Source organism: Vombatus ursinus, unplaced genomic scaffold (genome assembly GCF_900497805.2).
Source record: "Vombatus ursinus unplaced genomic scaffold, bare-nosed wombat genome assembly UNPS02000582.1, whole genome shotgun sequence".
Taxonomy (NCBI): domain Eukaryota; kingdom Metazoa; phylum Chordata; class Mammalia; order Diprotodontia; family Vombatidae; genus Vombatus; species Vombatus ursinus.
The window spans coordinates 35,121,291-35,146,433 of NW_020940360.1; the positions used below are offsets into that span (position 1 = coordinate 35,121,291).

General features: G+C 39.9%; 1 protein-coding gene across 1 annotated transcript in view; it reads left to right on the forward strand.

Moving 5' to 3' along the window:
• Window positions 1-25,143, forward strand: part of SOBP (sine oculis binding protein homolog) — a 226,321-nt gene that overhangs the window by 176,374 nt on the left and 24,804 nt on the right. The window contains exon 6 of the mRNA XM_027856556.1: window positions 23,455-25,112. Within this exon, the coding sequence (XP_027712357.1) occupies window positions 23,455-25,112 (1,658 nt within the window). The remainder of the gene's footprint in view (window positions 1-23,454; window positions 25,113-25,143) is intronic.

Here is a 25,143-nt window from a genome sequence, read left to right on the forward strand (position 1 = left end):
CTCATCTGGATCTTAAAGGAACTTAAGGATTCTAAGAGGCAGAGATGAGGGGAGAGGCTACATTCTAGATATGAAACTCTGCCTGGACCAAGACATAGAGATGAGATGAAATGTATGTGAGAAACAGCTGGAAAACCCATTTGACTATACAGGTAGGTCCTGATTAGTATGAACAATGAATCCCATGAAGTGGTTGCATTATTCAACTTTCCATTGCATATTTCTATTGGGATGGAACCAATGACTGTATTTTACATATAATTTTGAATAGTTCAAATAATATGACTCCTTCATGGGCCTTGTTATTCATACTAATTGAGACCTAGCTGTAAAGGATGGGGCTTGAAAGAGAGGCATGAGAAATAGACTTGGAAAAGCAGCTTGGGTACAGATAATGGTGGGCTTTAAATGCCAGGCTGAGGATTTTGTATTTTATCTTAGAAGCATAATGTATAGTGTGTGTGTGTGTGTGTGTGTGTGTGTGTGTGTGTGTGTTTGTGACTTGGTTAAATCTGTTTTAGGTATATCTGTTTGGCACTTCTGTGTACTAAAGGGATGGGAAGAAGGGGGTTGCATATGGAGGCTCTTGCGATAAGTCTAGGTGAGAGGTGATAAGGACTTGAAGTAGAGTAATAACTATACGTGTGGAGTGATGGGGTTGTATCATAAGAAATGTAAGAATTGAAAAGTCCTGTTAATTGATCGGTTGGGGTGAGATATTGAAGGGTAGTCATCCTTGACTCTTCTAAAGTTGCGAACCTGAGTGGCTTGAAAATGGGGGTGCCCTTGATGGAATAGGGAGGTTTGGAGGAGAAATGTGCTTGGATTGTTGTATTTTGGAACCATCTTTTTTCCCCTTAGGGAATCATCGCACAGAGTTAATTTCAGAGGAGACAATCACACACGCTCCTTTCCCTAACCCTGGTTTTACAATATGCCAGTGTCTCCATTTAACTCAAGGGATTGTGAAATTCTCAAAAACAAAATCGCCCTTTAGATTCACACTAGTTGTAAGAGCCAATATCTGCCCATGCTGCCCGCTCTTGGCAAGGATGAGACAGGAGAATGTGAATTGCAAAATCAAACAAAAGGGCAGCACAGGTTTCTGAAGACTGTGAATCACTGCTTTATCTGATTTGGCTAAACTGAGCATTAGTAGCCATTTTTCTGTTACCATATATCACAAATGTTTTAATACCTTTCAATAGTAATACAGTTGTGACTCTCTCAGCATGGCTGCTACTTGCTATGTGTAAAGCTCCAGGAAGTCCAGCTGATGTAAATACAGATGAATTATTTAAAAAGTAATAGGGAAGAATGAGGTTCCAAACATGTAATGTTTAATAATTCAAAATGCATAATGGAATATGAGTCCAAACTGATCCCTCAGGTCTCCCTGGTGCTTGGATAAAAATTTGCTCAATGAATTCGTTTGCTTAGCTTGCCTGTTTGTTGCCTCACTTTTCACTCCAGAAAGGCAAAAATCAGCCTCTGATAGATGCCTGGTGTCATAGATGTGGTTCACTTCAACATTCTTACTCCTTTTCATGAAGTCATTGCAAAGCCCTTCTTGTAACTGAAATGATTGGTGAACTGCTCGCTGTCTACACATTGTCATGAAGAATTGATGGCATTGATCAATCAAGAAAGCAAACATAGACCCACTTGAGAACATTAGCTTTCTTCCGACTCCTGGAGCATATGGGAGGAATAATGTTACCTGTTAGAAACCACACACTGAGAATACTCCAGCCAACTATGGGCAATCCGGGATTTTGTCACAAAATACAGCTTACATTGGAATCTTGAGATGTTGGCATTATACGGCTAGAGATGGCTAGCTACTCCTCATTTTACAGATGAGGAAATTGAGGACCAGGCAGGCTAAGTGATTTGCCAAAGGTTACACAGGTGAGAAGTATCAGAGGAAGTCTTGGGACTTAGAGCTGGGGCTCTTTCACAGGTGCATGATTAGAATAGCTTGATTGATAGAGGGAATAGGAGCGACTCATTCATCCTTTGGGCCAGTCATCAAGTGGTCCTTTCTTAAACAATGCATCACCCATTGAAGACAAGGATAAATTCACAGGGAAATTTTGCCATTTTGTGGTGGTCTGTGGCCTGTGAAAATGACAAAGAAAACAATCTGTTTGACTTTTTATTGAATTTACTCTCAGACCAATAGTTTCTTTCATCAACTGCATTGGCATATCAGCAAGAAAGGCAAAAGAAGATCTTCTTAAGTTTAGGTTTTAATTCCATTCTAGTTGCATGGACTATCCTCTGCATACAAAGACAGTGCTATAGAATCATCCTTTGTATGGCATGCACTAGGGTTGTTCTACCATTTGTGGTGATGAATTTAGCATGAAGTATTCATCTATCATTGGGCAGCTAGGTGGTACTGGGCCTGGAGTCAGGAAAACTCATTTTCCTGAGTTCCTCCAACACTTACTAGCTATGTGAGCAAGTCATTTAACCCTGTTTGCCTCAGTTTCCTCATCTATAAAATGAGCTGGAGAAGGACATGGCAAATCACTCCAGTATCTCTGTCAAGAAAACCCCAAAAGAGGTCATCAAGAGTTGAACACGACTGAAAAATGGCTAAACAAAAACCTTTCTTATTACAACTCCACAGATTACGACAATAATCTGTCTTGATCAGACTAACTAAATCACAGAGATGGAAGGGTCCTTAGAAGTAATCTTTTACAAATAAGTAAACTGAAACCCAGAGAGCTCAAGGCGCTGTTCCTGGTAGAACATAAACACCTTTTGTCTTTGTATCCCTAGAATCAAGAGTGGCGTCTAGCATCTAACTACCAATAAGGACAAAAGCTCAGATTTACAATTAAGACCACTGCACAAATACCTAATAATCTAAACACTGTGTGTCTAACACAGTACACAAGAACAAATATTGTTCAAGGAATGAATGAATGGTGGCAGTCCAAACACTGATCTCTAGTCCTAAGGTCAGTAATGACATTTTTAAAGTCTTTTTACAACAAGACAAATAGAAGAGGAAGGTAATGGCACAATGTTTCATCACCAGATCTCTGAGACATTGGCCATCAAAATTTCTTTTCAAGTTTATGTCTGAAATCTAGTTTCTCCCACTCAAGTTCCGTTCATGCTATGTTTGGGCGATAGGAAATGTTTTGTGTTACCCTATTAAAACAGTTATGTTACTTCTACAAGTGAAGGCAAGATAGCTTTATGGTGGAATCAGGAAGACTCATCCTCATGAGTTCAAATATGGCCTCAGACACTTACTAGCTGTGTGACTCTGGGCAAGTCATTTAACCCTGTTTGCCTCAGTTTCCTCATCTGTAAAAATGAGCCAGAGAAGGAAATGGCAAACCACTCCAGTATCTTTGCCAAGGAAATCCCAAATGGCATTACAAGGAGTTGGACGTGACTGAAAATGACTGAACAGCGACAATAACAGCATTTACATATTTTCTGATTTGGCCCTGATTTGTGATTTCGTTGATATAATAGGGAGCTCTTGTTAGCGAATCTCTCTACTAAGACAGATCAATATCTTAGAGAGTTTTTCAGCAGAGAGGCTATGACATGACCAGAGTTGTTCAGTCAGTATGTGTCAGAGATGGGATTTGAACTAAGGAGGCGAGTTCTCTGTCCATCACACCATGGCACTTCTTACAGTGTAGACAAGGAAACAAAAATCACTGTGTAGAAGAAAGTCTTTAATCTGCTGATAGATTCTGAGCCATAAAAATCCTCACATCTGGGGGTCATAGAAAGAGTAATGAACTTGGAGTCTGAAGACCCGAGTTTGAATCCTGACTCTGCTATTTGCTATTTATATGACCCCAAGCAAATCACTTAACCTCTCTGGGTCTCAGTTTCTTCATCTGTGAAATATAGGTATTGATCAAAATTCAATTCAACTCTCTTCCAGTTGTAAATCCAAGGAATGAAACAGGAAAATACTGAAAGCTTTCTGGCTGTGGAGTAGCATGATCAGACCTGTGTCTTAGGAGTATTGATCTGGCAGCTATGAAGGGGATGGATCTGAGAAAGGAGAGACTAGAATCGGGGACACCAATAAAGAAGGTTGTTCCAATAGTCCAGGAGAGAGGTGTCGAGGGTCTGAATTAGTATAATGACTATATGATTAGAGAGAAGGGGAAAATGCAAGAGAAATTGTGGAAATAAAATCAGCAAGCCTCATAACTGATTGGATAAAGTGGAAGAGTTAAGGAGAACGCCTATTTGCAGCCCTGGGTGACTGTAAGGATACTGGTTTCCCCAAAAGAAATATAGGTATTTGAAGGAAAGGCGGGCTTAAAGGGGGGCAGATTATACATTTCTTTTGGGATATATTAAACTTGAGAGCCATGGGAAACTAGCAGATAGAGAGGTTAGGGCTATATAGATTTGGGAGTCATCTGCTAATAATAGGAAAGATAATAATTGAATCCATGGGAAGTGATGAGATGACTCAAAGAGGAAAAGAAGGCCCAGGACAGAGACTTAGGAGAGCCATAAGCTTAGTGAGTAGGAGATGGATGATAGTACAGCAAGGAAGACAGAAGGAGGGCGGTCAGACAGGTAGGAGGAAGGCAAAGAGATGAGGATCATGAAAGCAAAGAGATGAAAGGGTATACAGGAGAATCTAGTATTGAATAGCTCCCCAAACTGCAGAGGTCAAGTAAGATGAGGACTGTGAAAAGGCTACTTGGTTAAGCAGTTAAAGTATATGATAACTTTGAAGGAAACAATTTCACTAGAGGCCTGGGGTCAGGAGCCAGATTGCAAAGGGCTGATAAATGAGTGGGAAGTGAGGATGGAGGCAGTCAGACTTTTTCTATCTCTAGGTATTTGTGAATAGGAGGAGAGGTATTATATGATAGCTTGAGACAGCAGTGTCAAATGAGGGTTATTTATTTATTTATTTTAAGGATGGGGGAGATTTGAACATACTTATAGGCATCAGGGAAAGGAGTTGGTAGATAAGGAGTGATTAAAGATGAGAGACAAAATGACTAATGGAGAAAGCTTCTGGAGGAGGTTGTAGGAGTTGGAATTAAGAGAATTAGAAAGGTTAACCTTGGCAAAGGGAAGGGCCACCCCTTCTTCAGAAACTGGAGCAAAGGAGAAGAAATGGGGGACTAAGCAAAAGGATTTTGGGATATGGAGTAGGGGAGAAGAGAAGAATTTTCTCAATCAGGAGGAAGGGAGAAGGAAGATACAATAGAAGGGGCTCCATTTGAAAAGAGAAGAAATGATTTGGAACATCTCTGTAGAAAGCATGACAGAGAATTAATCAGAAAGAATAAAAGAATTTCTCTATGTCCAAAGGTTCTAACCTTTTTTGTGTGTGATGAATTCCTTTGGCAGTATATTGAAGCCTATGAACTCCTCCTCAGAATAATATTTTTAACATACACAGAATTACCAAGGAAACCAATCAGATTGAAATAAAAATGTAATTTTTTTTCTATCCAAGTCTGTGGACCCCCTGAAATCTATAGCCAGCCCTCTTGGAGGGGTCCATGGATCCCAGGTTAAAAGCCTTTGCTCTAGAGTAGTGAGGTCTGACTAGAGATTAGATAGCACAATATCATGTACATAGTAGATTGATTAATATTTGTTGAATTGAATAGTTAACATAACTCTGCAGTGGCCCTTTGTTGGCACCCTTGCATTACTTCCTCCTACTAATTTCAACACCATGGTGAGTAGATGTGGAGAAAGCAGCCAGTGAGGATAACTCAAAGTTGGAGTTCAACAACGCCTAAGTATCAGTAGAGCAAGGATGCATAGAATTAGAGGATGGAAGATAGTGGACAGTTAGTGGATATAGCCATACGGTCAGGAATGTGAAGGGAAAAAATGAGTCCACAGCGGTGTTGATGCATTTTGGGAACAGGGAGGGAGATCGGACAAAGACCAGGTTTAGGAGGAGTGAGGAGGTGACAGATATAAGTTTATGATCAAAGAGAGATCAGGATCATGAGAATTGCAAAATTCTGGATGATGGTTTTAAACTATGGGCCATCACTGTGGATAACTGAGGATAAGGATCATGGGAGTTGAGAATGATATATTAGCCAGTCAGAGTGTTTGTGGGAACATTAATGCATATATTCAGATATCCAAGTATGGAGGGAAAGGATTGAGGCAGAGAGAAAGTCTGGCACTGAAATCCCTTAAAAAATAGAGAGAAGAGGGTTGTTGTGTGATATAGCAGAAAGAGTGTTGGGTCGAGAATTTGTCTGTGAAGGGGATATGAAATGTGCCTCCAACAGTTACCTTCCTGGCTGCTCCATGCAAGAAATCCTTACCCTCCAACCCTCACTCAATAGCACCACTCATTCCTTTATAAAAATGATGATAATAATAATACTACTCAACAGTGCCTCCTCTTCCTCCTGGTCCTTTGAATCAAGAGGCATGAGAGAAGAAACATCCAAATATTGAAGAGGGTGGTAGGGATATGATGTCTTCAGGAAGAACTTACAGGTTACCATAAGGACAAGAAGATAGAAAGAGTGTGAGAGGATGAAGGGGCGTTTGCTAACAATAAAATGGGTTTTACAGAGTGCATGATGGAGGAGGAGCACAGAGGAAGATAGGAAGGAGTAGGTCAGCTCTGGAAGGTGTTGAAAGTTAGGTCAGTGTCAGAGGCATTTAATTTTTAGCGTATATTAACTCCAATTCACAGGTATAAAAAGAGGAAGAGGTGAGATTTTGCTATCAATTGCCTTTTGGCCTAAATGATACCATAGGTTTAAGCCATTTGGCTTAAAGGATAATTGTACCAGGAATTCTCATCATGGGATCTTTGAACTTATTTTTTTTGTTTGTTTGTTTGTTTGTTTTTTTCAGAAAAATATTGCGATAACTTTATTTCAATATAATTGATTCCCTTGATAATCCTGTGTATGCAATTAAAAACATTATTCTGTAGAGGAGTCCATAGGCTTCACCAGACTGCCAAAGGGGTCCATAACACAAAAAAAGTTAAGAACCCTTTTTTATAGGTAGGTTTTAGAACTGGAAGGGACCTTCGAGGTCATCTACAATAATCTTCCTCTTTTTACAAATAAGAAAACTAAGACCCAGAGAAAAATGACTTGACCACAGTCAGTCACACAGGTATTAAGTAACAGAGTTATTATTAGAACTGAGGTTATTTAATTCCACGTCTAGCTCTCATTCTGCTATACCTTAATGGCTCTCTGATTTTGCAGAGAGCTATTCACCAATTAGATGCTTAATAACTGTTTGTTGAATGAATGAATGAATGAATATTTCTGTTTCCTCTAGTTTCTATCCCCACCAAATTTGGCATCCATAGAGTATTATGGGTTTTGGTTATAATCTGGGTTAGCAATGACATCAGTCATCACTGTCACATAAAATTATCTTGATTCCATGGCAGAAAGAGTCCAATTGGAGAAGTGGACAAATGAAAATGTGTTAGTGGATTTCATTCTGGTTTCCCAGAGGCTGTGGTTGTCAAGGAGACATGAGATTGGAGTTATAATCACAGCACTGTCATTGGACTATGACTATGAGACCACTTGACCATATAACCAATGCTAGCCTCAATTTACTCACCTCTGAAATTAGGTTATTACCTGGCTTTTCATTCCTTCAAACACTTGTGTTTCTGACTAATGAGGGAGTATCTATATGCAGCCAATTAAACTAAATGGAGAGAAGTTGCTATATAAATACCAATTGTTAACGTGTGTATGTGTTATGCACATATATTGTACATATATAGTCTGCTGTACTATATATGTTACATATATGTATACACACACATGTATCCTTTTACTGTCACAGCTGTCCTCAGCCCACACTGTTTGGCAATCCAAGCCAGGAATTTAGATTGAGATAACAAGGAGATTGCTGATAAGTACTGAGTTGCTAGAGGGAAGCTGAGGGGAAGAGCTAACATTAGCTGAGCATTGGTTTTCAACCAGGTTGTTAGCACTTCCTGACCGCTAAATTCACAGGCTATCAACCAGAAAAGAAAAGATACAAGCAAACAAGCCAGGTACAAAGCAGCCTGACAGAAGCTGAGAAACCAACCTATTATGGGCTGGAACTCAGAGAAAGGTTTCTCAAGAAGGGATTCAGAGCATCCCTTGCAGGGACTGGAGGAACTGTCCTAATCCTAGACAGTCTCTCAGGTCTTAATTAAATCATAAAGACTTACTGACATCTCAAATTACCCTTCCTATCCATGTTTGATATGCGAGTACTTTTGGCTACTCAGAGAAAAGCATTATTCAGGGACCCAGTAAATGTCACATTTGTGTGTTACCCAGCAACAGGGATTCCATTGGTAGCTTTGGCCTGGTTGAAGTGGTCCTGGCCTGAAGCTAAGCCTAGGGCTAGAAACATCCTGTGTGAGTTTCAAACCACCACCTGGCCCTCAAACCACCTCATTATTGCAATTACATTGCTGTCAAACATTTCATGAACCATTGGAAATACTGTAGAGTTTGGCAGGGGGGTGATTTGTCTTTAGTTAGTCTGGTTTTTTTTTCTTTTTGATTTGATCCTCCCTCCCCCCCTTCTCCAAAATGCACCAAAAGAAAGATAAATTAAAACGGAAGAAGAGAAAATACATGGCTAAGTTTTAATTTCAGAACAATGGGTAAGCAGAATAATCTATAAGTATATCATTTAGCCTCTTAAAATATTGATATTATACATTTATAAAGATTAATGACTGCAAATAATTGAACTGGAAAGACAGGTACATTTTCAATTTAACTACTGATGAAAATGGTCCAGTGACCCATTTAGTAACAGAACAGAGACAAACCCATAAAGCCTAGCAGAAATGCATTTTGTCAGCTACTAGCTCATTGGATCAAGAATCTTTTTCAGCTAAATTTTATGGTAGGGGTGGGGGTGGTGAAAAATCCCCTGATAAATCTGGAAAACTGAGCAATATAAAAGACAGCAGGTATGATCTAGAAAGAAAACACAGGTTGTAAGAAATACCCAGTAATTCTGATGTGAAAATAATTGGGAAGTTGGTTGGGAGCAAAACTCTGGTCTCAGCTGTTTACATGCCAATGTACAACGAATGTAGGGGGAACAAACATGGAGATCTTGACATTTTAATTTAAAAGGGTAAATACAAACTCAAAGGTATCATTAAAACTTGATGAGATGGGCTTTGTGACTAATATACAGTAATGTTCAAGGAAATGGCAAACCACTGTAGTATCTTTGCCAAAAAAATCCCAAATGGGGTCATTAAGAATCAAACATGACCTAAATGACTGAACAATGACAACAATAACTTGTCTAAAAGAAATGAATCTGAGACAGCAATCAATCAATAGATCAACAAACATTAGGTACCTACCATGTGCCAGCCAATGAGATGTGAGAGCACAATGCTGAGCATTTGAAGTGTCTTTATTGTTGGGAATATGCTACAGGCTGCATTGCCTGAAGCACGATATGGATGATGTTTTTAATAAGATAGAATAAAAAACTGGCAGTGAGACAGGATATAATTGTGAAAGCAGGTTTCAGGTTTCAGATATATGCTAAAGATCTCATTCTACTAAGAGCCAGACATCTGATACATTCATTCATTCATCCTTGACTTGCCTTTGGAAGCAATTGCAAAATAAACATAAAGAAGAAAGTAGGCACTGAAAGAAAACAATGCACAGGGAGCTTCTGACAACCCAGATCTTTAAAGGCTATGTAAAAAAAAGATGGAAAGATGACCAAAGATGACTAAAACCTCTTACCTGCCTCAGTTTCCTGATCTGGTAAAATGGGTATAATATTAGCCCAGGGTTGTTGTAAGGATTAAACAACATAACATATGTAAAGTGCTTTGCAAACCTTAAAGTGCTATGTAAGTGCTAAGTATTACTAATTATTATCATTATTAATAAAGTATTCAGATCACAGAAGATAATATTTCTACCATACCTCTAAACTAGTGGGATCAGATCTGGGATATTGTGTTCAATATTCTAAATCTTACGTTTTGAAACAAAGTGGGATATGTCCATAGGAATTATGGACCAAGACAGCAAAGGGTGTGGAAATAATAACAATAATAATGATAGCAATAGTTAACATTTATAAAGATGTTTAGAGTTTATGAGGCAGCTTGCTTAGAGAGGTTATTTGGAGTCACATAACCTCCTAAGTGGTCAAGCCTGGGCTCCCACTTTGATCTTCTAATTCTGAATTGGGCTCCTATATCTTGTGACTTTTCCTGATTAGATTATATGATAGGAAAATATTCCCCTTATCTTAGACAATAGTGGAGTTAGTAAAAACAGAACCAAAAGGCATGGAAACAATAACAGAAGGTACAGAAGTAATAAGTTTTCTTTTATGTGGTATATATTTTAAGTGGGGCAGCTAGGCAGTAGATAAAGTACTGGGCTTGAAATCAGGAAGACTCACCCTCATGAGTTCAAATCTGGCCCTCAGACACTTACTAGCCACATGACCCTGGGCAAGTCACTTAACCCCATCTGCCTCAGTTTCCTTATCTATAAAATGAACCAGAGAAGAACATGGCAAACTACTCCAGTGTCTTTGCCAAGAAGACCCCAAATGAGGTCACAGAGTCAGATGCAACCAGAACAACTCAACAAAAATATTTTAAGTTAGTAATCATTCAATGAGAGGCAGTTTGATATAGTGGATAGAAAACTAGTTTCACCTCTTTCAACATCAAAAGAATAAAGAACTACTGACATTGAATTGAATGAAGGCCAAGCTGGCTGCCTCTTTCCATCTGCCTGTCCTGGCTAGTTTGGGTCCTGGTGGCATTAAAAAAAATTTTTTTTTTTAAAAAAGAGCTTGCATGTTGGTGAAAAGAAGAACCCAGGTGGGACTACAGTAAATCTAGTTAACAGTAAAATGCAAAGCTGTACCAAGGTCCTGGCAAGCTGTGAAATGCAGTTAATCAGAGTGCCATTTTTTTTTATTCAAATGATTTTAATTATTGGAATGCACAATTTTTTAATATGCAAATAAAAAGTTTTAAAACCTGAAAAAAAAAGCTAGTTTCCTTATCAGGAAGATCTGAGTTTGAGTTCTACCTGTGATGTGACCTTGGACAATCAATGCTCCCACAGCAGCAGAAGGGTGCTGGCAAATGTTTAACAATCACCTTTTTTTTTTTCTTTTTTGGCATGGGATGGGACGAATTGTGTACTCATGACAGACTTTTAAATTTAATCTATTATTAACATTTTCTCCATCACTTCCTTACATCTATACAATCAATAAATCAAGCCTCAATTTGTAGCATTTGCCAATTTCCAAGTTGTAAATGCTCACACTGAAAATTTAGCAATTGTCTGTCTCTAGTTGGTTGGAGCTAGCTCCAGCACACCCCTAGTTTCAGGAAACTCTCTGGAAATGACAGAATAGGTGTTGATCTCTCATCATAGAGGAAGTTTCCTTGTTCTCTACACTAATGAAATCACAGATATGGTTAAAAAAATCATTTCTTAGTATCTCCTACCCCTACCCCTCAAATACACATAAGATTTTTTTTTTATGACCAATAAACCTGAAGAACAATGATTTGCTTTCACCAAAAAACATGGCAGAAAACTTCAGACAAAGGAGTTAGACTCAGCAATCTTTGCCGTCCCTTCTAACTGTCGCATTCTGTAATCTATTATCTCTGTGGTCTTTTAGGCAATGGCACCGTTAGGTGCCAGACATTGTGAAAACTGAGTGAGCCAAAGATCCCAGATGTTTGGCTCGATGTAGACCAAAAAATTGGTTATTTGACTAAATTTTTCCATTCTCCTCTAGATGACCAGCATTGTGTGAATATAATCTGCATCTCCACAAACTAAATGAAATCAATTTTTCTGTAATTATCTGGCTCCTCAAGGACCCAGTCAGTAATCTTTAAAAAATCAGACCAAAGGGAAAAAAAATCACCTTAGTCAGAAATATCTGATTGTGGGGGTAGTCCTGAAATCACTGTTTATAACAGTCTTTCGTCCTTTGCTTTAGCAGAACCTTAGGTGAGTAACTAGACCAATCTGAGCTTTTTCTCAAGCTACTTAAAAGCTGATTCCAAACCAGGGCTACACCTGTTTTGTCCCCGTTTTGGCCATGGTACTCGATGAAAAAGATGAACTTGTCCCTAGTGAACTTAAGCCAAGAGTTCTGGGATCCAGCTTAAAACTATAAGATAAGTGGATTTTGGAAACATGTCACAAAGACTTCATTTTGAAGTTAAGTTTCTTTGCGCTGAACAGTTTTCCATTAGGTTTTTAGTTCTGACAGAGACTTCCCTAACAGGTCATTGAGGTCCAAAGCCTATTTTAACTTGCTTAACAAAAGAAAAAAGCAAACCAAAAAAAGCAAACTTCCATCCAAACACACACACACACACACATACAAACACACACATACAATCACACAAAGCATATCATTTAAACACAGTAAACTTGATAGTAAACTTTATATGGAAACTAAAATTTCACAAGTTGAGAATGGATTTAGCTCATATATTCTAAATTGAATTGTAGGTTGATTTTCCCCCTCCCCCCCATTTTTGATCCAAACCTGTGACTTCATGGATTTAGGATTTAGGGATTAGTACTCTCAGTACAAGTTGACAGTATATCTGCAACTTTATAGTTTTAGAGACTCAACTGGGACACTGAGAGTTAAGTGACTTACTTATGGTTGTGTAATTCAGATGTGTTAGAGGTAGGAGTCTAACCAAGGCTTTCCCAACTCATTGTCCATCATAGATCTTAGGCATATAAAAAACAGTTTTTTTAAAAACTAGTTACTATTGTTCCTCCTAGTTACAAGGGGTTGCTGATTTTTGAATGCCTTCTCTTGATTTTTGTATTTGCTTACATGTCTGTGGCCAAATCATCCTTTGAAGGAACTTATTCTCCACCCCAGCTTTGCAAAGGGGCAGCTACGTGGCTTGATATATAGAATACTGGGCTTAGAATCAGGAATATTCATCTTCATGATTTCAAATCCTGCCTCAGACACTTATTAGCTGTGTGGTCCTGGGCAAGTCACTTAATCCTGTTTGCCTCAGTTTTCCTATCTGTAAAATGAGGAGGAAATGGCAAACCACTCCAGTATTTTTGCCAAGAAAACCCCAAAATGGGGTCACAAAGAGTATGAAATGACTAAGCAACAACAACAAAAGCTTTGCAAAACTGAGCAGGCTAGAAGTTGTGCTACTCCATGGCATTTTTGGAGAGATTGATGACTTTCTTTACGTAAATAGACTGTAGGAACGTATAGTTCATCTATGCCTTGTTCCAGCCAGTCAGCCAGTCTTCTTTTAAATGTCCCTGATAATAGGGTGTCTATTTCTTCCTTTGGAAGATGATTCTGCAGTCTAATGAGTCTAGCAGATCATTCATCTACTCTGTTTTTTAATAAAACATGAATAGCACAGCTTAGAGCTCCCACTATTCAAACAGCAGTTGAGACTATGAGAAATTATTCATTTTAATGGATTTAACACTCATTTTCAAGCAGCCTTGCAGTTTTATCAAGCCTTTGCTTGAATCAGGGACAGTCCAGGCTTGGAGAAGGAAGAGGAAGGTCCAGGGGAGAAGAGAAAGGATTTCAGTATTAAAAAAGCAATCCTTGCTCTAACAGAATTGAAGCTTTTTTTCCCTGGAACTTGGTTAGAATGTCCCTTTCCCATTTAGTTACCACTAACTACCTGTGTAACTTTGGGCAACTCACCCTTTCTGGGCCTCACCTCAAAGAGTGGTGTACATTGGATGAAGTCCAAGGTCTCTTCCAGCTTTCAATCTATTTGAGTTGATCTGTTCAGCTAATTTTGTCCCTTTGGAAGGCTGGGAGAGCTTGCCCCTGAAGGTGGTGGTTGTTTTTATTTGTCCTTTGTTCTCAACGAAGCCCGTAGGTCTTCAGGATGGTGATGCCATGACTTGCAAGTAAATTGTATTTAAGTGTGGGAGGGCTGTGCAAAGTCACCAGCCTCACTTTCTCCTCTGGAGCCATCTGGATCCAGCGGCAAGATATGGACCAGGAGGACTGGAGGTGGCCCTCACCCATGAAGGAATGAGGGATGAGATAGGAGGGAGCAAAGGCAAGAGAAGGACAAAAGCATGGTGTCAGTTAGCCCTAGGGGTTGAGATATAGAGTTCCCAAATGGGAGAAATATCTAATGAGATAGAATCCAAATAGGGTTCCCCAGTGAGGGGTTCTGGACTTTTTGCAGAGGGATGGGGTAGGGAGAGAAGAGGACAAAGGAATTCTAGGCCTGGGTTCTCCCAACCTTCAACTCCACAGCAATTCATATAGTGTGTTAGGAATATGAATTAACATTATAATGAATTACGAGAAATATTTATTAAGTTCTTATTGGGTACAGAGCATTGAGTTTGAACAATTTAGTTAAGATAAGGTCCCTGTGCTCAAGGAGCTTGTTTATGATTTAGGAGATGCACAGGTATAGACACATTCATTTATTTTGACTAAAATAGCATTATGATGTAATATTATGCTGGTGGTTGGCCTCTGTCTTGAGAAAGCAATAACAGGGGAGGTGTCAGGGTAGAGGTTTGAGGGGAGGGAGTAAAGAGAAAAGATGCTGCCCCTGACTCTTAATATCTTAATGAGCTTGAATAAGTGATGATTTACTTTGGTCTCGGTTTCCTCATTTGTAAGAGGTCCCTTCCATGATCTTACGGATATAGTGACCAGATTTCTGAACCAAAAATTCAGGCCATATGGTCTGACAAAGGATATGCATTTTGTAATACCTTATTCACTTAAAATTTTTTTAATTTATTTTTTTTAGATTTTTAAAAAATTTGAAACTGCCGCAGATAATTTAGAATGGTTGGTTGCAGGACTTAAAGACATTTCTGAGATCAGGTTTTAAATCAACCAAAGACTTCCCTCACCACCACATTTAAAAAAAAAATCATCAAAAACTTGGCTAAGCATGATCTAATTCATCTTGTTGAATCATTTAACATAATGTTTTAGTATTTTAGGGGCACCAATTGTTTTATCCATGTGTTGTAATTCTCAATATCTGGCTAGCACACCACTTCCTTTTCTGGTTGTATATATGTACCCTAAAAATGTCTAATTTTTGCCTACAAGTCCTTGTCAGTGGCAGCTAGGGGTGCAGTGGATAGAGCACTGAGTTAGGGAGACTTGAGTTCAAATCTGGCTTCAAATACTTACTAGCTATGTGACCTTGAGCAAGTCACTTAACCTTTATTTGCCTCAGTTTTCTACATCTGTAAAATGGGGATAATAACAGCATCTACCTCCTGATGTTGTTGTGAGGATTAAATGAGATAATATTTGTAAAAGCAAAGTGCTTGGCACTTAGTAGGTGCTGTATAAATGCCTATTATCCCTTACCTTTCCCAGTGATCAGTTTATAATCTGTGTAGGTTCAGTATGTGTTTTTCCATTGTCCTTTGTATTTTTTGTCATTTCAGTTCATCAGAGATGGTAGCATCTTATGATTCACTGTTATATGATATTATGGTGAGAACTCGGTGTTAAAAAAAAGGATGGGCTTTTGTAGTGGAAAGATGTTCAGGATCATTGGAAGATTATGGCTAAATGTAATTTAGATTAGGATCATAGGATGAGGGAACTGAGGCCTGGAAGCATTAAACAATTGATCATCTAAATACTAAGATCATTTAAGTAGCAAATGGGAAGGAAACAAACATTTATTAAGTGCCAGGCAATACGCTAAGCACTTTACAAATGTTATCTTACTTGATCCTCACAACAACCCTGGGTGCTATCATGATCCCCATTTTACAATTCAGGAAACTGAAGTAGACAGGTTAAGTGACGTGCCCATGATTACCAGCTAGTAAGTATCTCAGGTTGGATTTGAACTCAGGTCTTTCTGACTGAAGGCCCACTGTTCTATCCACTGCGCCATCTAGCTGCTACGAATTGAATGCAGGTCCCCTGGCTATAAACCAACTGTTCTTTCTACCATTGCCTGCTATCTCTCTCATTCATTTCATTAGAGTGCTTGTCCATGATACGTCCTAATGCAATAATTTGATAGGTGGTCAATGTGTACTTTTCCTCTACTTTGTTTTTGCAGTGAGGATGGTTAGACTCACCCATCTTTCACCTTTCTGAAAATTTCACTGAGGAGACTTTGCATTGCTCTAATTTTATGGATTTTATTTTGCTCATATGGTTTCCAAAATCCCTGCCCTCATCCCATTCCAGAGCCAAAGGTCCCATTCTTACTGTTGTTCCATTAGTGAAGGATGCGGCTTCCGTGCTGAAAAACTGTAGTATCTGCAAGAAGACAGTCATTGGCTCAGTCTAAACTACAATAAGATTCCTCCAAAGCCTGATCCTAGGCCAAATTGTGAAGAAAACTACTGATTCCTATTGACGTTTCAACTATTGCTACTCACTGCAGGACCCAGAGCTGCCTGGCACCTGTTTCCAACCTTAGTGTTCATTCCTGGGATCCAGGAGCCTTACTCTGAACTTCTCTTTTGTTGTTGTTCAAATGTTGTTCATTTGCCATCGTGTCTGACTCTTTGTGACCCCATTTGGGGTTTTCTTGGCAAAGATACTGGAGTGGCTTACCATTCCTTCTCTAGTTCATTCTACAGATGAGGAAACTGAGGCAAACAGGGTTAAGTGACTTGCCAAGGGTCACACAGCTAGTAAGTGTCTGAGGTCAGATTTGAACTCAGGTCTTCTTGACTCCAGGCCCACTGCTCTATCCACTCGGTCATCTAGCTGCCTCCAGTTCTTCCTAATTACCATTCCACCTGGCCAAACAAATCAAACTTACTTGTGTTGTGTCCATTTCGCCTTGGGACCCTATTCTCTTCTAGCTCCTTAGCTAGCTAATCCATGTCAATGTGTTAATAAATGCTAATATATTATGCCTCTTAGAAAACATGCATTTTCATAGGGATCTTCTAGAGACAATGTATTAATGCAAAGACTGAGGAGAAAGGTGAGAATTTGTGTGAGGGCCAGTGAGGGAGGTTTTGCTGTCATTGTTGTTGAGAGCTGCTTTCTGGGTTCCCAAGATTACAGCTGTAGGTAACTGTCTATAGACAGGGGTGACTCAGGTCCATACACAATACTGATAATGTTTCATCTCCCTTCATTCCACCCTTACTTTTTTTAACAAATACTCATGACTTTCTAGACCTGACCTGCATGAGAAGGCCGCTGGTACCTTTTATAATTTTGTTGGCTTGTTTGCTTAAACATGATTTTTATTGGTAGAAGGAATTCTAATTGGAAACCCCTTCCACTGGTGCTGATGGGCAACTCACCTGTAATTTATTAACATCGATACCTGTGCACTGAGGAGCTCATGATTTGCCCCTGGTCACAGAGTTAGTACTCATCAGGGATAGAATTCGAATCCAGGTCTTCCTGGCCAAGGCCAGCCCTCCATCTTGTACATCCTCCTACCTTGTACCTTTTTAGTCCAAAAGATCAAAGCTTTTATCCTTAAAAAATATTGAAGAGCTATGATGTCCCCGAAACAACATGGAGGTATGGATAGAGAGCTGAGTTGGGAGTTGGAAGACTTGGGTGATAGTTCCACCATGCACTAGCTATGTGACCTTAGGTGAGTCACTTAACTTTAGTGCCCCAGGAGAATCTTTCTAAGACTCTAAGTGCCTGGCACATAATAGGCACTTAATAAATGTTTATTGGTTGACTGATTAAATAGTTGTTCAAATGCATTTTGTAGAGGGAGTTTCCTCACTGGGGGCTCTCTAAAGCAATGAAATCATGTGAATAGACCTAACACACAGAAACAAAACATCTTCCAGAGGTTGCCAGTGTGACAAATTCAGGGAATGCCAGAGAATCCATAAGGTTGTTTTTTTTTTTTTTAAAGTTGGTAGATTCCATTCAAGAGATTGTTAACATCCGATTCCTATTAGGTTGATGCATATATCTTTACTCAGGAGAAGAAAAATTTCAGCTAAAGACCTTCTTAATTAAATTTTGCCTGATGCTAGATTATCATTCAGAGGGCAGTGGTGGGCTCCTCTAATGGATGAACTCCTCTCCTGCCTTTGACAACTGATTAATGCATTAATTATACTGCTCCCAAAGTTACTTCTTTTAAGCATCATAGAATGTGTATGTTATACCCATGTGGTCTTGGGCTTGCCTCCGGACATTTATCGAAAAATAAAGGCTCAGTCGCCAATATGAATAGTTTGCTTTCTTTTCTGGGGAAACCTAAGATGGAAAAAGTTCTAGGAACCAATAGCCTTGGCCTTTTGGTTTTCCCATATCAAGCAGAGCAAGTGATATTTTTGCTGATGCAATGTCTTTGGAGCAGTCTAGTGGTGTATGTTGCCATGAGTTTTTTTTTTTTCCACAGGAAAAGGGGTGAATGATATCAAACCACCGAGCTCATAAGTATTACCCTGGCAGTCAGCCACTAAAGTATAAATACTTTAAATGTATGAAAGGAAATGTTCATTCTGTTGTTTAGAATTAGACGCATACCAAGGAGGTAAATTTAATCTTTTTAAGGGCTGCTGCTATAAGCTACAATGGTATATACATATATTTGTTTCTCTCATTGCTGATCTTTTTGTCATTCCAGCCTTAACATTACATATTAGTGGAATGAAACATTTCAGCCGAGTCTCATACAAGAGTATCACATCGGTCAATTGCTTGTGTCCCCAGAATACCATTGTTAGAAAACCTCAGTGTGACATAATCCTCGGACCTGTTTAGGACTCTTCCTAAAAGGTGCGAGAGAGACCAGATTCCAAAAGAAATAAAGCTATAATAGAATTAAGTGGAGAAAAATACTCCAGACCCAAGTTAGTTTCATGCGGTACTTGCTACCTTTTAGCTTTTCAAAAATGTCTGCAAGATTTTTTTTAACCTTCCTTGAATAATTACAGTGAATGGGAAAAAAAAAGCAATGAAGTTTTATAGATTTAAAGCAGTTTGTGGAAAAACTCCATAATATAACAATTATCAAACTGCGGTTTATGAGATACATGCTGTATATATCACAGATATGCAAATTTTATTTTATTAAAGTGAAAGATATACAGTCTGTGCTTTTACCTAACTCCTACATCTTAAGTAATCAGGACAGGCTCTTAGAAGAAATCTTTAATTACTAAGAGTATGTCATTAGTTTGATGAAGAATGAGTGATGTTGCTCTATTTTATTGCTTTGTGTAATATAACCAGTTGTATCATAAATTCATTGACCTCATCTTAAATGATGAATTCTGGGCTGGATTCATTAATTCTTAAGTGACAATTTTTTCCTCTAAGAATTTTTTCCCCTGAAACTGAAGGATTACTTTTTTATGTCTCGGGTCAGTATCCTGGGATGTAATACAATAAAGAGGGGGAAATGTGCCCTCTCTCTTATTTTCTTTTTTCTCCTCTCTCATTCTTTTTCTCTCTCTCCTCTCCCTCATTCTGTCTCCTCTCTCACACTCTCATTCTTTCTCTCCTGTCCTCTTTCTTCTCTCTCATTATGTCTCTTCTCTCTCATTCCCTCTTTCATTTTTTCTCTCTCCTCTCTTTTCTGTCATCCTTTCTCCCCTCTCTTATTATCTCTCTCATTCTTTCTTTCTCTCATCTCTCTTTTCTCTTGTCATTTCTCTTCTCTCATTCCCTTTCTCATTCTTTCTCTCCTCTCTTTTATGTCGTCTTTTCTCCCCTCTCGCATTATCTCTTTCTTTCTTTCCTGTCTTCTCTTTTCTTTTGTTATTTCTCTCCTCTCTCATTCCCTTTCTCATTCTTTCTCTCTCCTCTCTCTTTTCTCTCATTTTTCTCTTCTCTCTGTCTTTCTCCACTCATTCTCTTTCTCATTCTGTCTCTCTCCTCCCTCATTCTCTCTCTCATTTTCTTTCTTTCTCCTCTCTCATTCTTTTTCTCTCTCTTCTCTCTCATTCTGTCTCTCACACTCTCATTCTTTCTCTCCTCTCCTCTTCTCTCTCATTATTTCTTTCCTCTCTCATTCCCTCTTTCATTTTCTCTCTCTTCTCTCTTTTCTGTCATCCTTTCTCCCCTCTCTCATTGTCTTTCTCATTCTTTCTTTCTCTCATCTCTCTTTTCTCTTATTTCTCTCCTCTCATTACCTTTCTCATTCGTTCTCTCTCTTTTCTGTTGTCCTTTCTCTCCTCTCTCATTCTCTCTCTCATTCTTTCTCTCTCCTCTCTCTTTTCATTTTGCTCTTCTCTCTGTCTTTCTCCACTCATTTTCTTTCTCATTTTGTCTCTCTCCTCCCTCATTCTGTCTCTCTCTCTCCCCCCTCTCTCCTTCTCCCTCTTTCATCTCCTCTCCTCTCCTCTTCCACCTCTCCCACGCATCCACATGTACACATGCATGAACTAGCCTGCACACAGAGTACAACACAGAAATGAGATAGTGCAGGGAAGTCTGGTGGACAGTCACTTTCACTAAGACACATTAGGAGATGGCATTTATCAGTTTGATAACCATTACTCTTTTCTTCTAGTCAGGATGTTTGATGCATTATTTTAAACTTGTGCTCTTCATTATTTGTACCTAGTGAGTGATATGAATAAAGGAACATAATGTCAGGAAGTGGCATGAAGTAGTGAATGGACAGTTGGGTTGGAGTATGAGTTTATGAGCCTATGTAACAGAAGAACAGAGTTTAACTCTTGACTCTAATACTTACTAGTTGTATAACCATGAATAAGCCCCTTAATCTACCTGAGTTTGAGTTTCTTCATCTATAAAGTGGGAATAATGCTTTATCTTCACATGGTGATTGTGAGGAAAATACTTTGTAAACCTTGAAGTGCTGTAAAAATATGAATTGCCATTACCAACAGTCTAAATTTTATAATTTATAAAAGCCCTTTTTGTTTTTCATATAAATTATTTAAAATGAGATAAATTGAGGAAGAATTTTCAAGTCAAGATTCTTAAGAAAATATTTAACTGGAGGTGATTTTGGAATCCACCGGAGGCCAATAAATCAATCTAGCAATAAAATACCCAAATATTTCTGTAAGCTCTTCAAGTGATAACAGACCCCCTAATAATATAAAAGGAAGTCAGGAACTCTGTGGTATATTGTTTCTTTTAATGACTTTAACTCATCCATTAATAATGCTATTCAGCATAAAATTAAAGTTCTAGCTGCCCCCTCATATTTTTTCAATGATTTTTCCCGTTTTACATAGTCTTGTAAATTTCAATTGTAGGTTTTTGTTGAATGCCTAATTTTGTAACACAATAGCACATGGCCAAGTTCCATAGATGGAATTAAATGCCATGTCATGTGTATGTTGGTTAACTCTATCACCAAAATGAGCAAGTTTCTAAAATGCAAATGTGCTTAGACACATTGTGATGAATTAAGTGCTTGTTTGCAGGGTAACCATCCTTAGAGGGCCTGCTGAAATGTAAGGACGCGTCTTCACCTTCAAAGCATTTTTGCATATATTTGTCAAACAAACTCATTCTTCCTCACTCCTATAGTATATTAAAAGTTTCCCCAGCCCCTTAACTTTGGAGGGACTTAGAACATTCAACAGTGTAGTGGTGATGACATTATTTCCCAGCTCTATGACAAGAGTAGTTGTGAAAATAGAATTCAGAAGACACATTTCTCATTTCCAAAGGTAATTTGGGAGATACTATTTCTTTTTGAGGGACTATTTAATTTTTAGACAAAACAGAAAAGGTCCAATAGGAAAACTTTTGAAAAGAAAGGGGTGATGAATGCTTATTATTGCTGGGGAAAATTCATGCAAAAGGAGTAGAAAGGAAGTGGGTGGGTTTATAAAGATAGGCACACGGACACCAAACACATCCATAGCACGTACAGAAACACTTACTAGAATGCCACCACTGTTTATAATCAAGGAAAGCTGAGAGTTAAATGAGATGAGTAATCAAATGCCCAGCATATGTTGTTTTTGCATTGTTTATGTGGCCAATCGTTATTAAAATTAAGCATCGTTTTAATGCTATCCACTTACAATAGTTGTTTAAAAAAAACCCTTACCAGCAACAAGCAACTTAAGGCTGGCATAGTACTTCTGGGAACAACAAACATCAGTACATGGTGCTTTATTGTGACATGGTCAGAAGTGCAATCAACAAACTCAGTGCTTGCAGAGTCTTGGAACTCTGCATGGGCTGTAGAGTTTGAGCACTGAGCTAAAAAAAAAGAAAAGAAAGAAAGAAAAAGATTATATGTGTGTAAAATTCTGTCAGAAAAGAAGTAAGGCACTGAAAGAACTATTGAAAAATTTGACATCTGTTTATCTGTTTATAGCTATGGCAAGATTACTCATTAATTCTTGTTTAAAATGCCATATGAAGGAGAGTCATTTGTGCAAACAAGACTCATATTTGAATTGTAGATCATGTCTTCACCATCTGCGAGAACTGATGGTGTTGCAAAATTAATGTGTTAATGAAATCACAATAATTTCTCCGAAGTAATGGGTTCTGAAGCCTAGAATGACTATTTTTTGAACTTTGGTGTCTAGTGATTTCCAATCGGGAAAAGCTTTCAGCCCTTAATTAGTTCTGCAGCCTTCCTTTAAAATGAATTTGGCTAAGCCTTCCTCACACTAGGAGTAGAGGAGGTTCGGAGGGTGGCGGGTGGGGGTAGGGGAAGCCATAACAACTTTTGGAAAACGTTCTCTCATGTTTGAAAAGTTGTTAAATAAGCCTGCCTGCCAAGAAATATCACCAAGAAATCTGACTACTGAGTGAGAGTGGGCAAACAGCTCAAAAAATACTTCTAACTTGCTGCAACATCACAAGTTGGGGAGAACTGAACCTTACACAGACTTCATGATGAGTTCCAAGTTTCGACTTGGAAGGAGAGAGAAGGATTGTTGGTGCTTTGTGATATCTCTTAATGTAGTGCACTCTGTCCAACATTATTGGGAATGCAGTCAGTTGGGGAAAAAAATGCCTCCTGGGAAGGAGAGTTGTAAAAGGACATATTGCAAGCCCACTGAACTTTTTGGAGAAGGCCTCTTCTCCAAACATATTTAGATTTGCATTTACTATGGGCCTTTTTTGACAAGTGAAAAAATGTGTGGGCAGGTGTATTTATTCTTCTCTCTCCAATTAAACACCCAGTCACACACACACACACATGCACACACACACACACACACACACACACACATTCCATGTACGTGATGTATAAAGTACAAGGTACAACTCCTTTTTTAGAGAAAGAACAGAAGAGGGTGACATTAGCTTATATGTGGGGTTAATATCGGCAGCTCTTACCCGTCATTTTTTACAAATACTTTAGACTACTATGTCTCAGAAGAAAGACTCAGGCTCTCTGAAAAGCCCTGAATGAGTATGAAAGAAAGAACCTTTATGTACAATATGAAACACGCTTTACCCAAGGAAATTGTTTATCTCACCTGTTGTGATTTTGTTACTGTGTTGTAGGTATGTGACTGGTGTAAGCACATAAGGCACACAAAAGAATACCTGGATTTTGGGGACGGGGAGAGAAGGCTTCAGTTCTGCAGTGCAAAATGTCTCAATCAGTACAAAATGGACATTTTCTACAAAGAAACACAGGCCAATCTTCCAGCTGGACTGTGCAGCACATTACATCCTCCGATCGAAAATAAAGCAGAAGGTGCTGGGGTACAGCTGCTGACTCCAGACTCTTGGAATATACCGCTAACAGATGCTCGGAGGAAGGCCCCCTCCCCAGTGTCTGCAGCTGGCCAAAATCAAGGGCCTGGACCATCCGCATCAACCACCGTCTCTCCATCTGACACTGCCAACTGCTCTGTCACAAAAATCCCCACACCAGTTCCCAAACCCATTACCATCAATGAGACTCCAAATGTCCCTCCAGTTTCTGTTCAGCCACCTGCTAGTATCGTGCCTCCAATCGGTGTCCCACCTCGGAGTCCTCCCATGGTGATGACAAACCGAGGGCCTGTCCCCCTGCCCATCTTCATGGAACAGCAAATCATGCAGCAGATCCGCCCTCCCTTTATCCGGGGGCCACCTCACCATGCCTCCAACCCTAACAGCCCTTTGTCTAACCCAATGATTCCTGGGATTGGTCCACCACCGGGTGGTCCCAGAAACATGGGCCCCACCTCCAGCCCTATGCACAGGCCAATGCTATCACCTCACATCCATCCCCCCACCACGCCAACCATGCCTGGGAACCCCGCGGGATTGCTGCCCCCGCCCCCTCCTGGAGCACCTTTGCCTAGTCTTCCCTTCCCACCCGTCAGCATGATGCCAAATGGCCCTATGCCTATGCCACAGATGATGAACTTTGGGTTGCCATCCCTTGCCCCACTGGTGCCACCCCCAACCCTGTTAGTGCCATACCCCGTCATCGTCCCACTGCCTGTACCCATCCCCATCCCGATCCCCATCCCTCACGTCAATGATTCCAAGCCCCCTAACGGCTTCTCTAGCAATGGGGAAAACTTCATTCCAAACACACCCAGCGATTCAGCTGGGGGCAAGTCAAGTGGACACTCCTTGTCCCCTAGAGACGCCAAGCAAGGGTCTTCTAAGTCCTCTGACTCATCCCCCGGTTGCTCGGGCCAGTCGTTGAGTCACGCGGCGGCTCAACAGGAGCATGGTAAGAATGAGGTGGTGGATTTGACCGTACGGTCCAGCAGTCCGGTGAACAATAAGTTTAGTTTTTCCAGTGTGGTCCAGGGTCCTCAGGATGGTGTGATAGACCTGACCGTGGGCCACCGGTCCCGGCTACACAATGTCATTCACAGGGCCCTGCATGCTCAAGTTAAGGTGGAACGTGAACCTAACAGTGTTGTAAGCATGGCTTTTGGTAGCTCCGACAAAAGGAACTGCAGCACCTGCAGGGACAATAATTGCAATGCCGCCGACGCAAAAGCTCTGCCTGGTGGTGACTCAACCCGCTGCGGGCCTGTCTCTCTGGCCGCCTCAGGCCCTTCGGGACTCGAAGCCACCAGTGCCGCGGTTTGCAATGTCATCGTGAACGGGACAAAGAGCACGGAGGGCTCTAAGAGCTCCGAACAGCCTTCGGAGCAGTTGCCTCCAGCGCCGCCGCCTCCGCTGCTTCCGCCGCTGCCTCCTCCTCCTCCTCCTCCTCCTCCTCCCCCCCCCCCCCCCCCC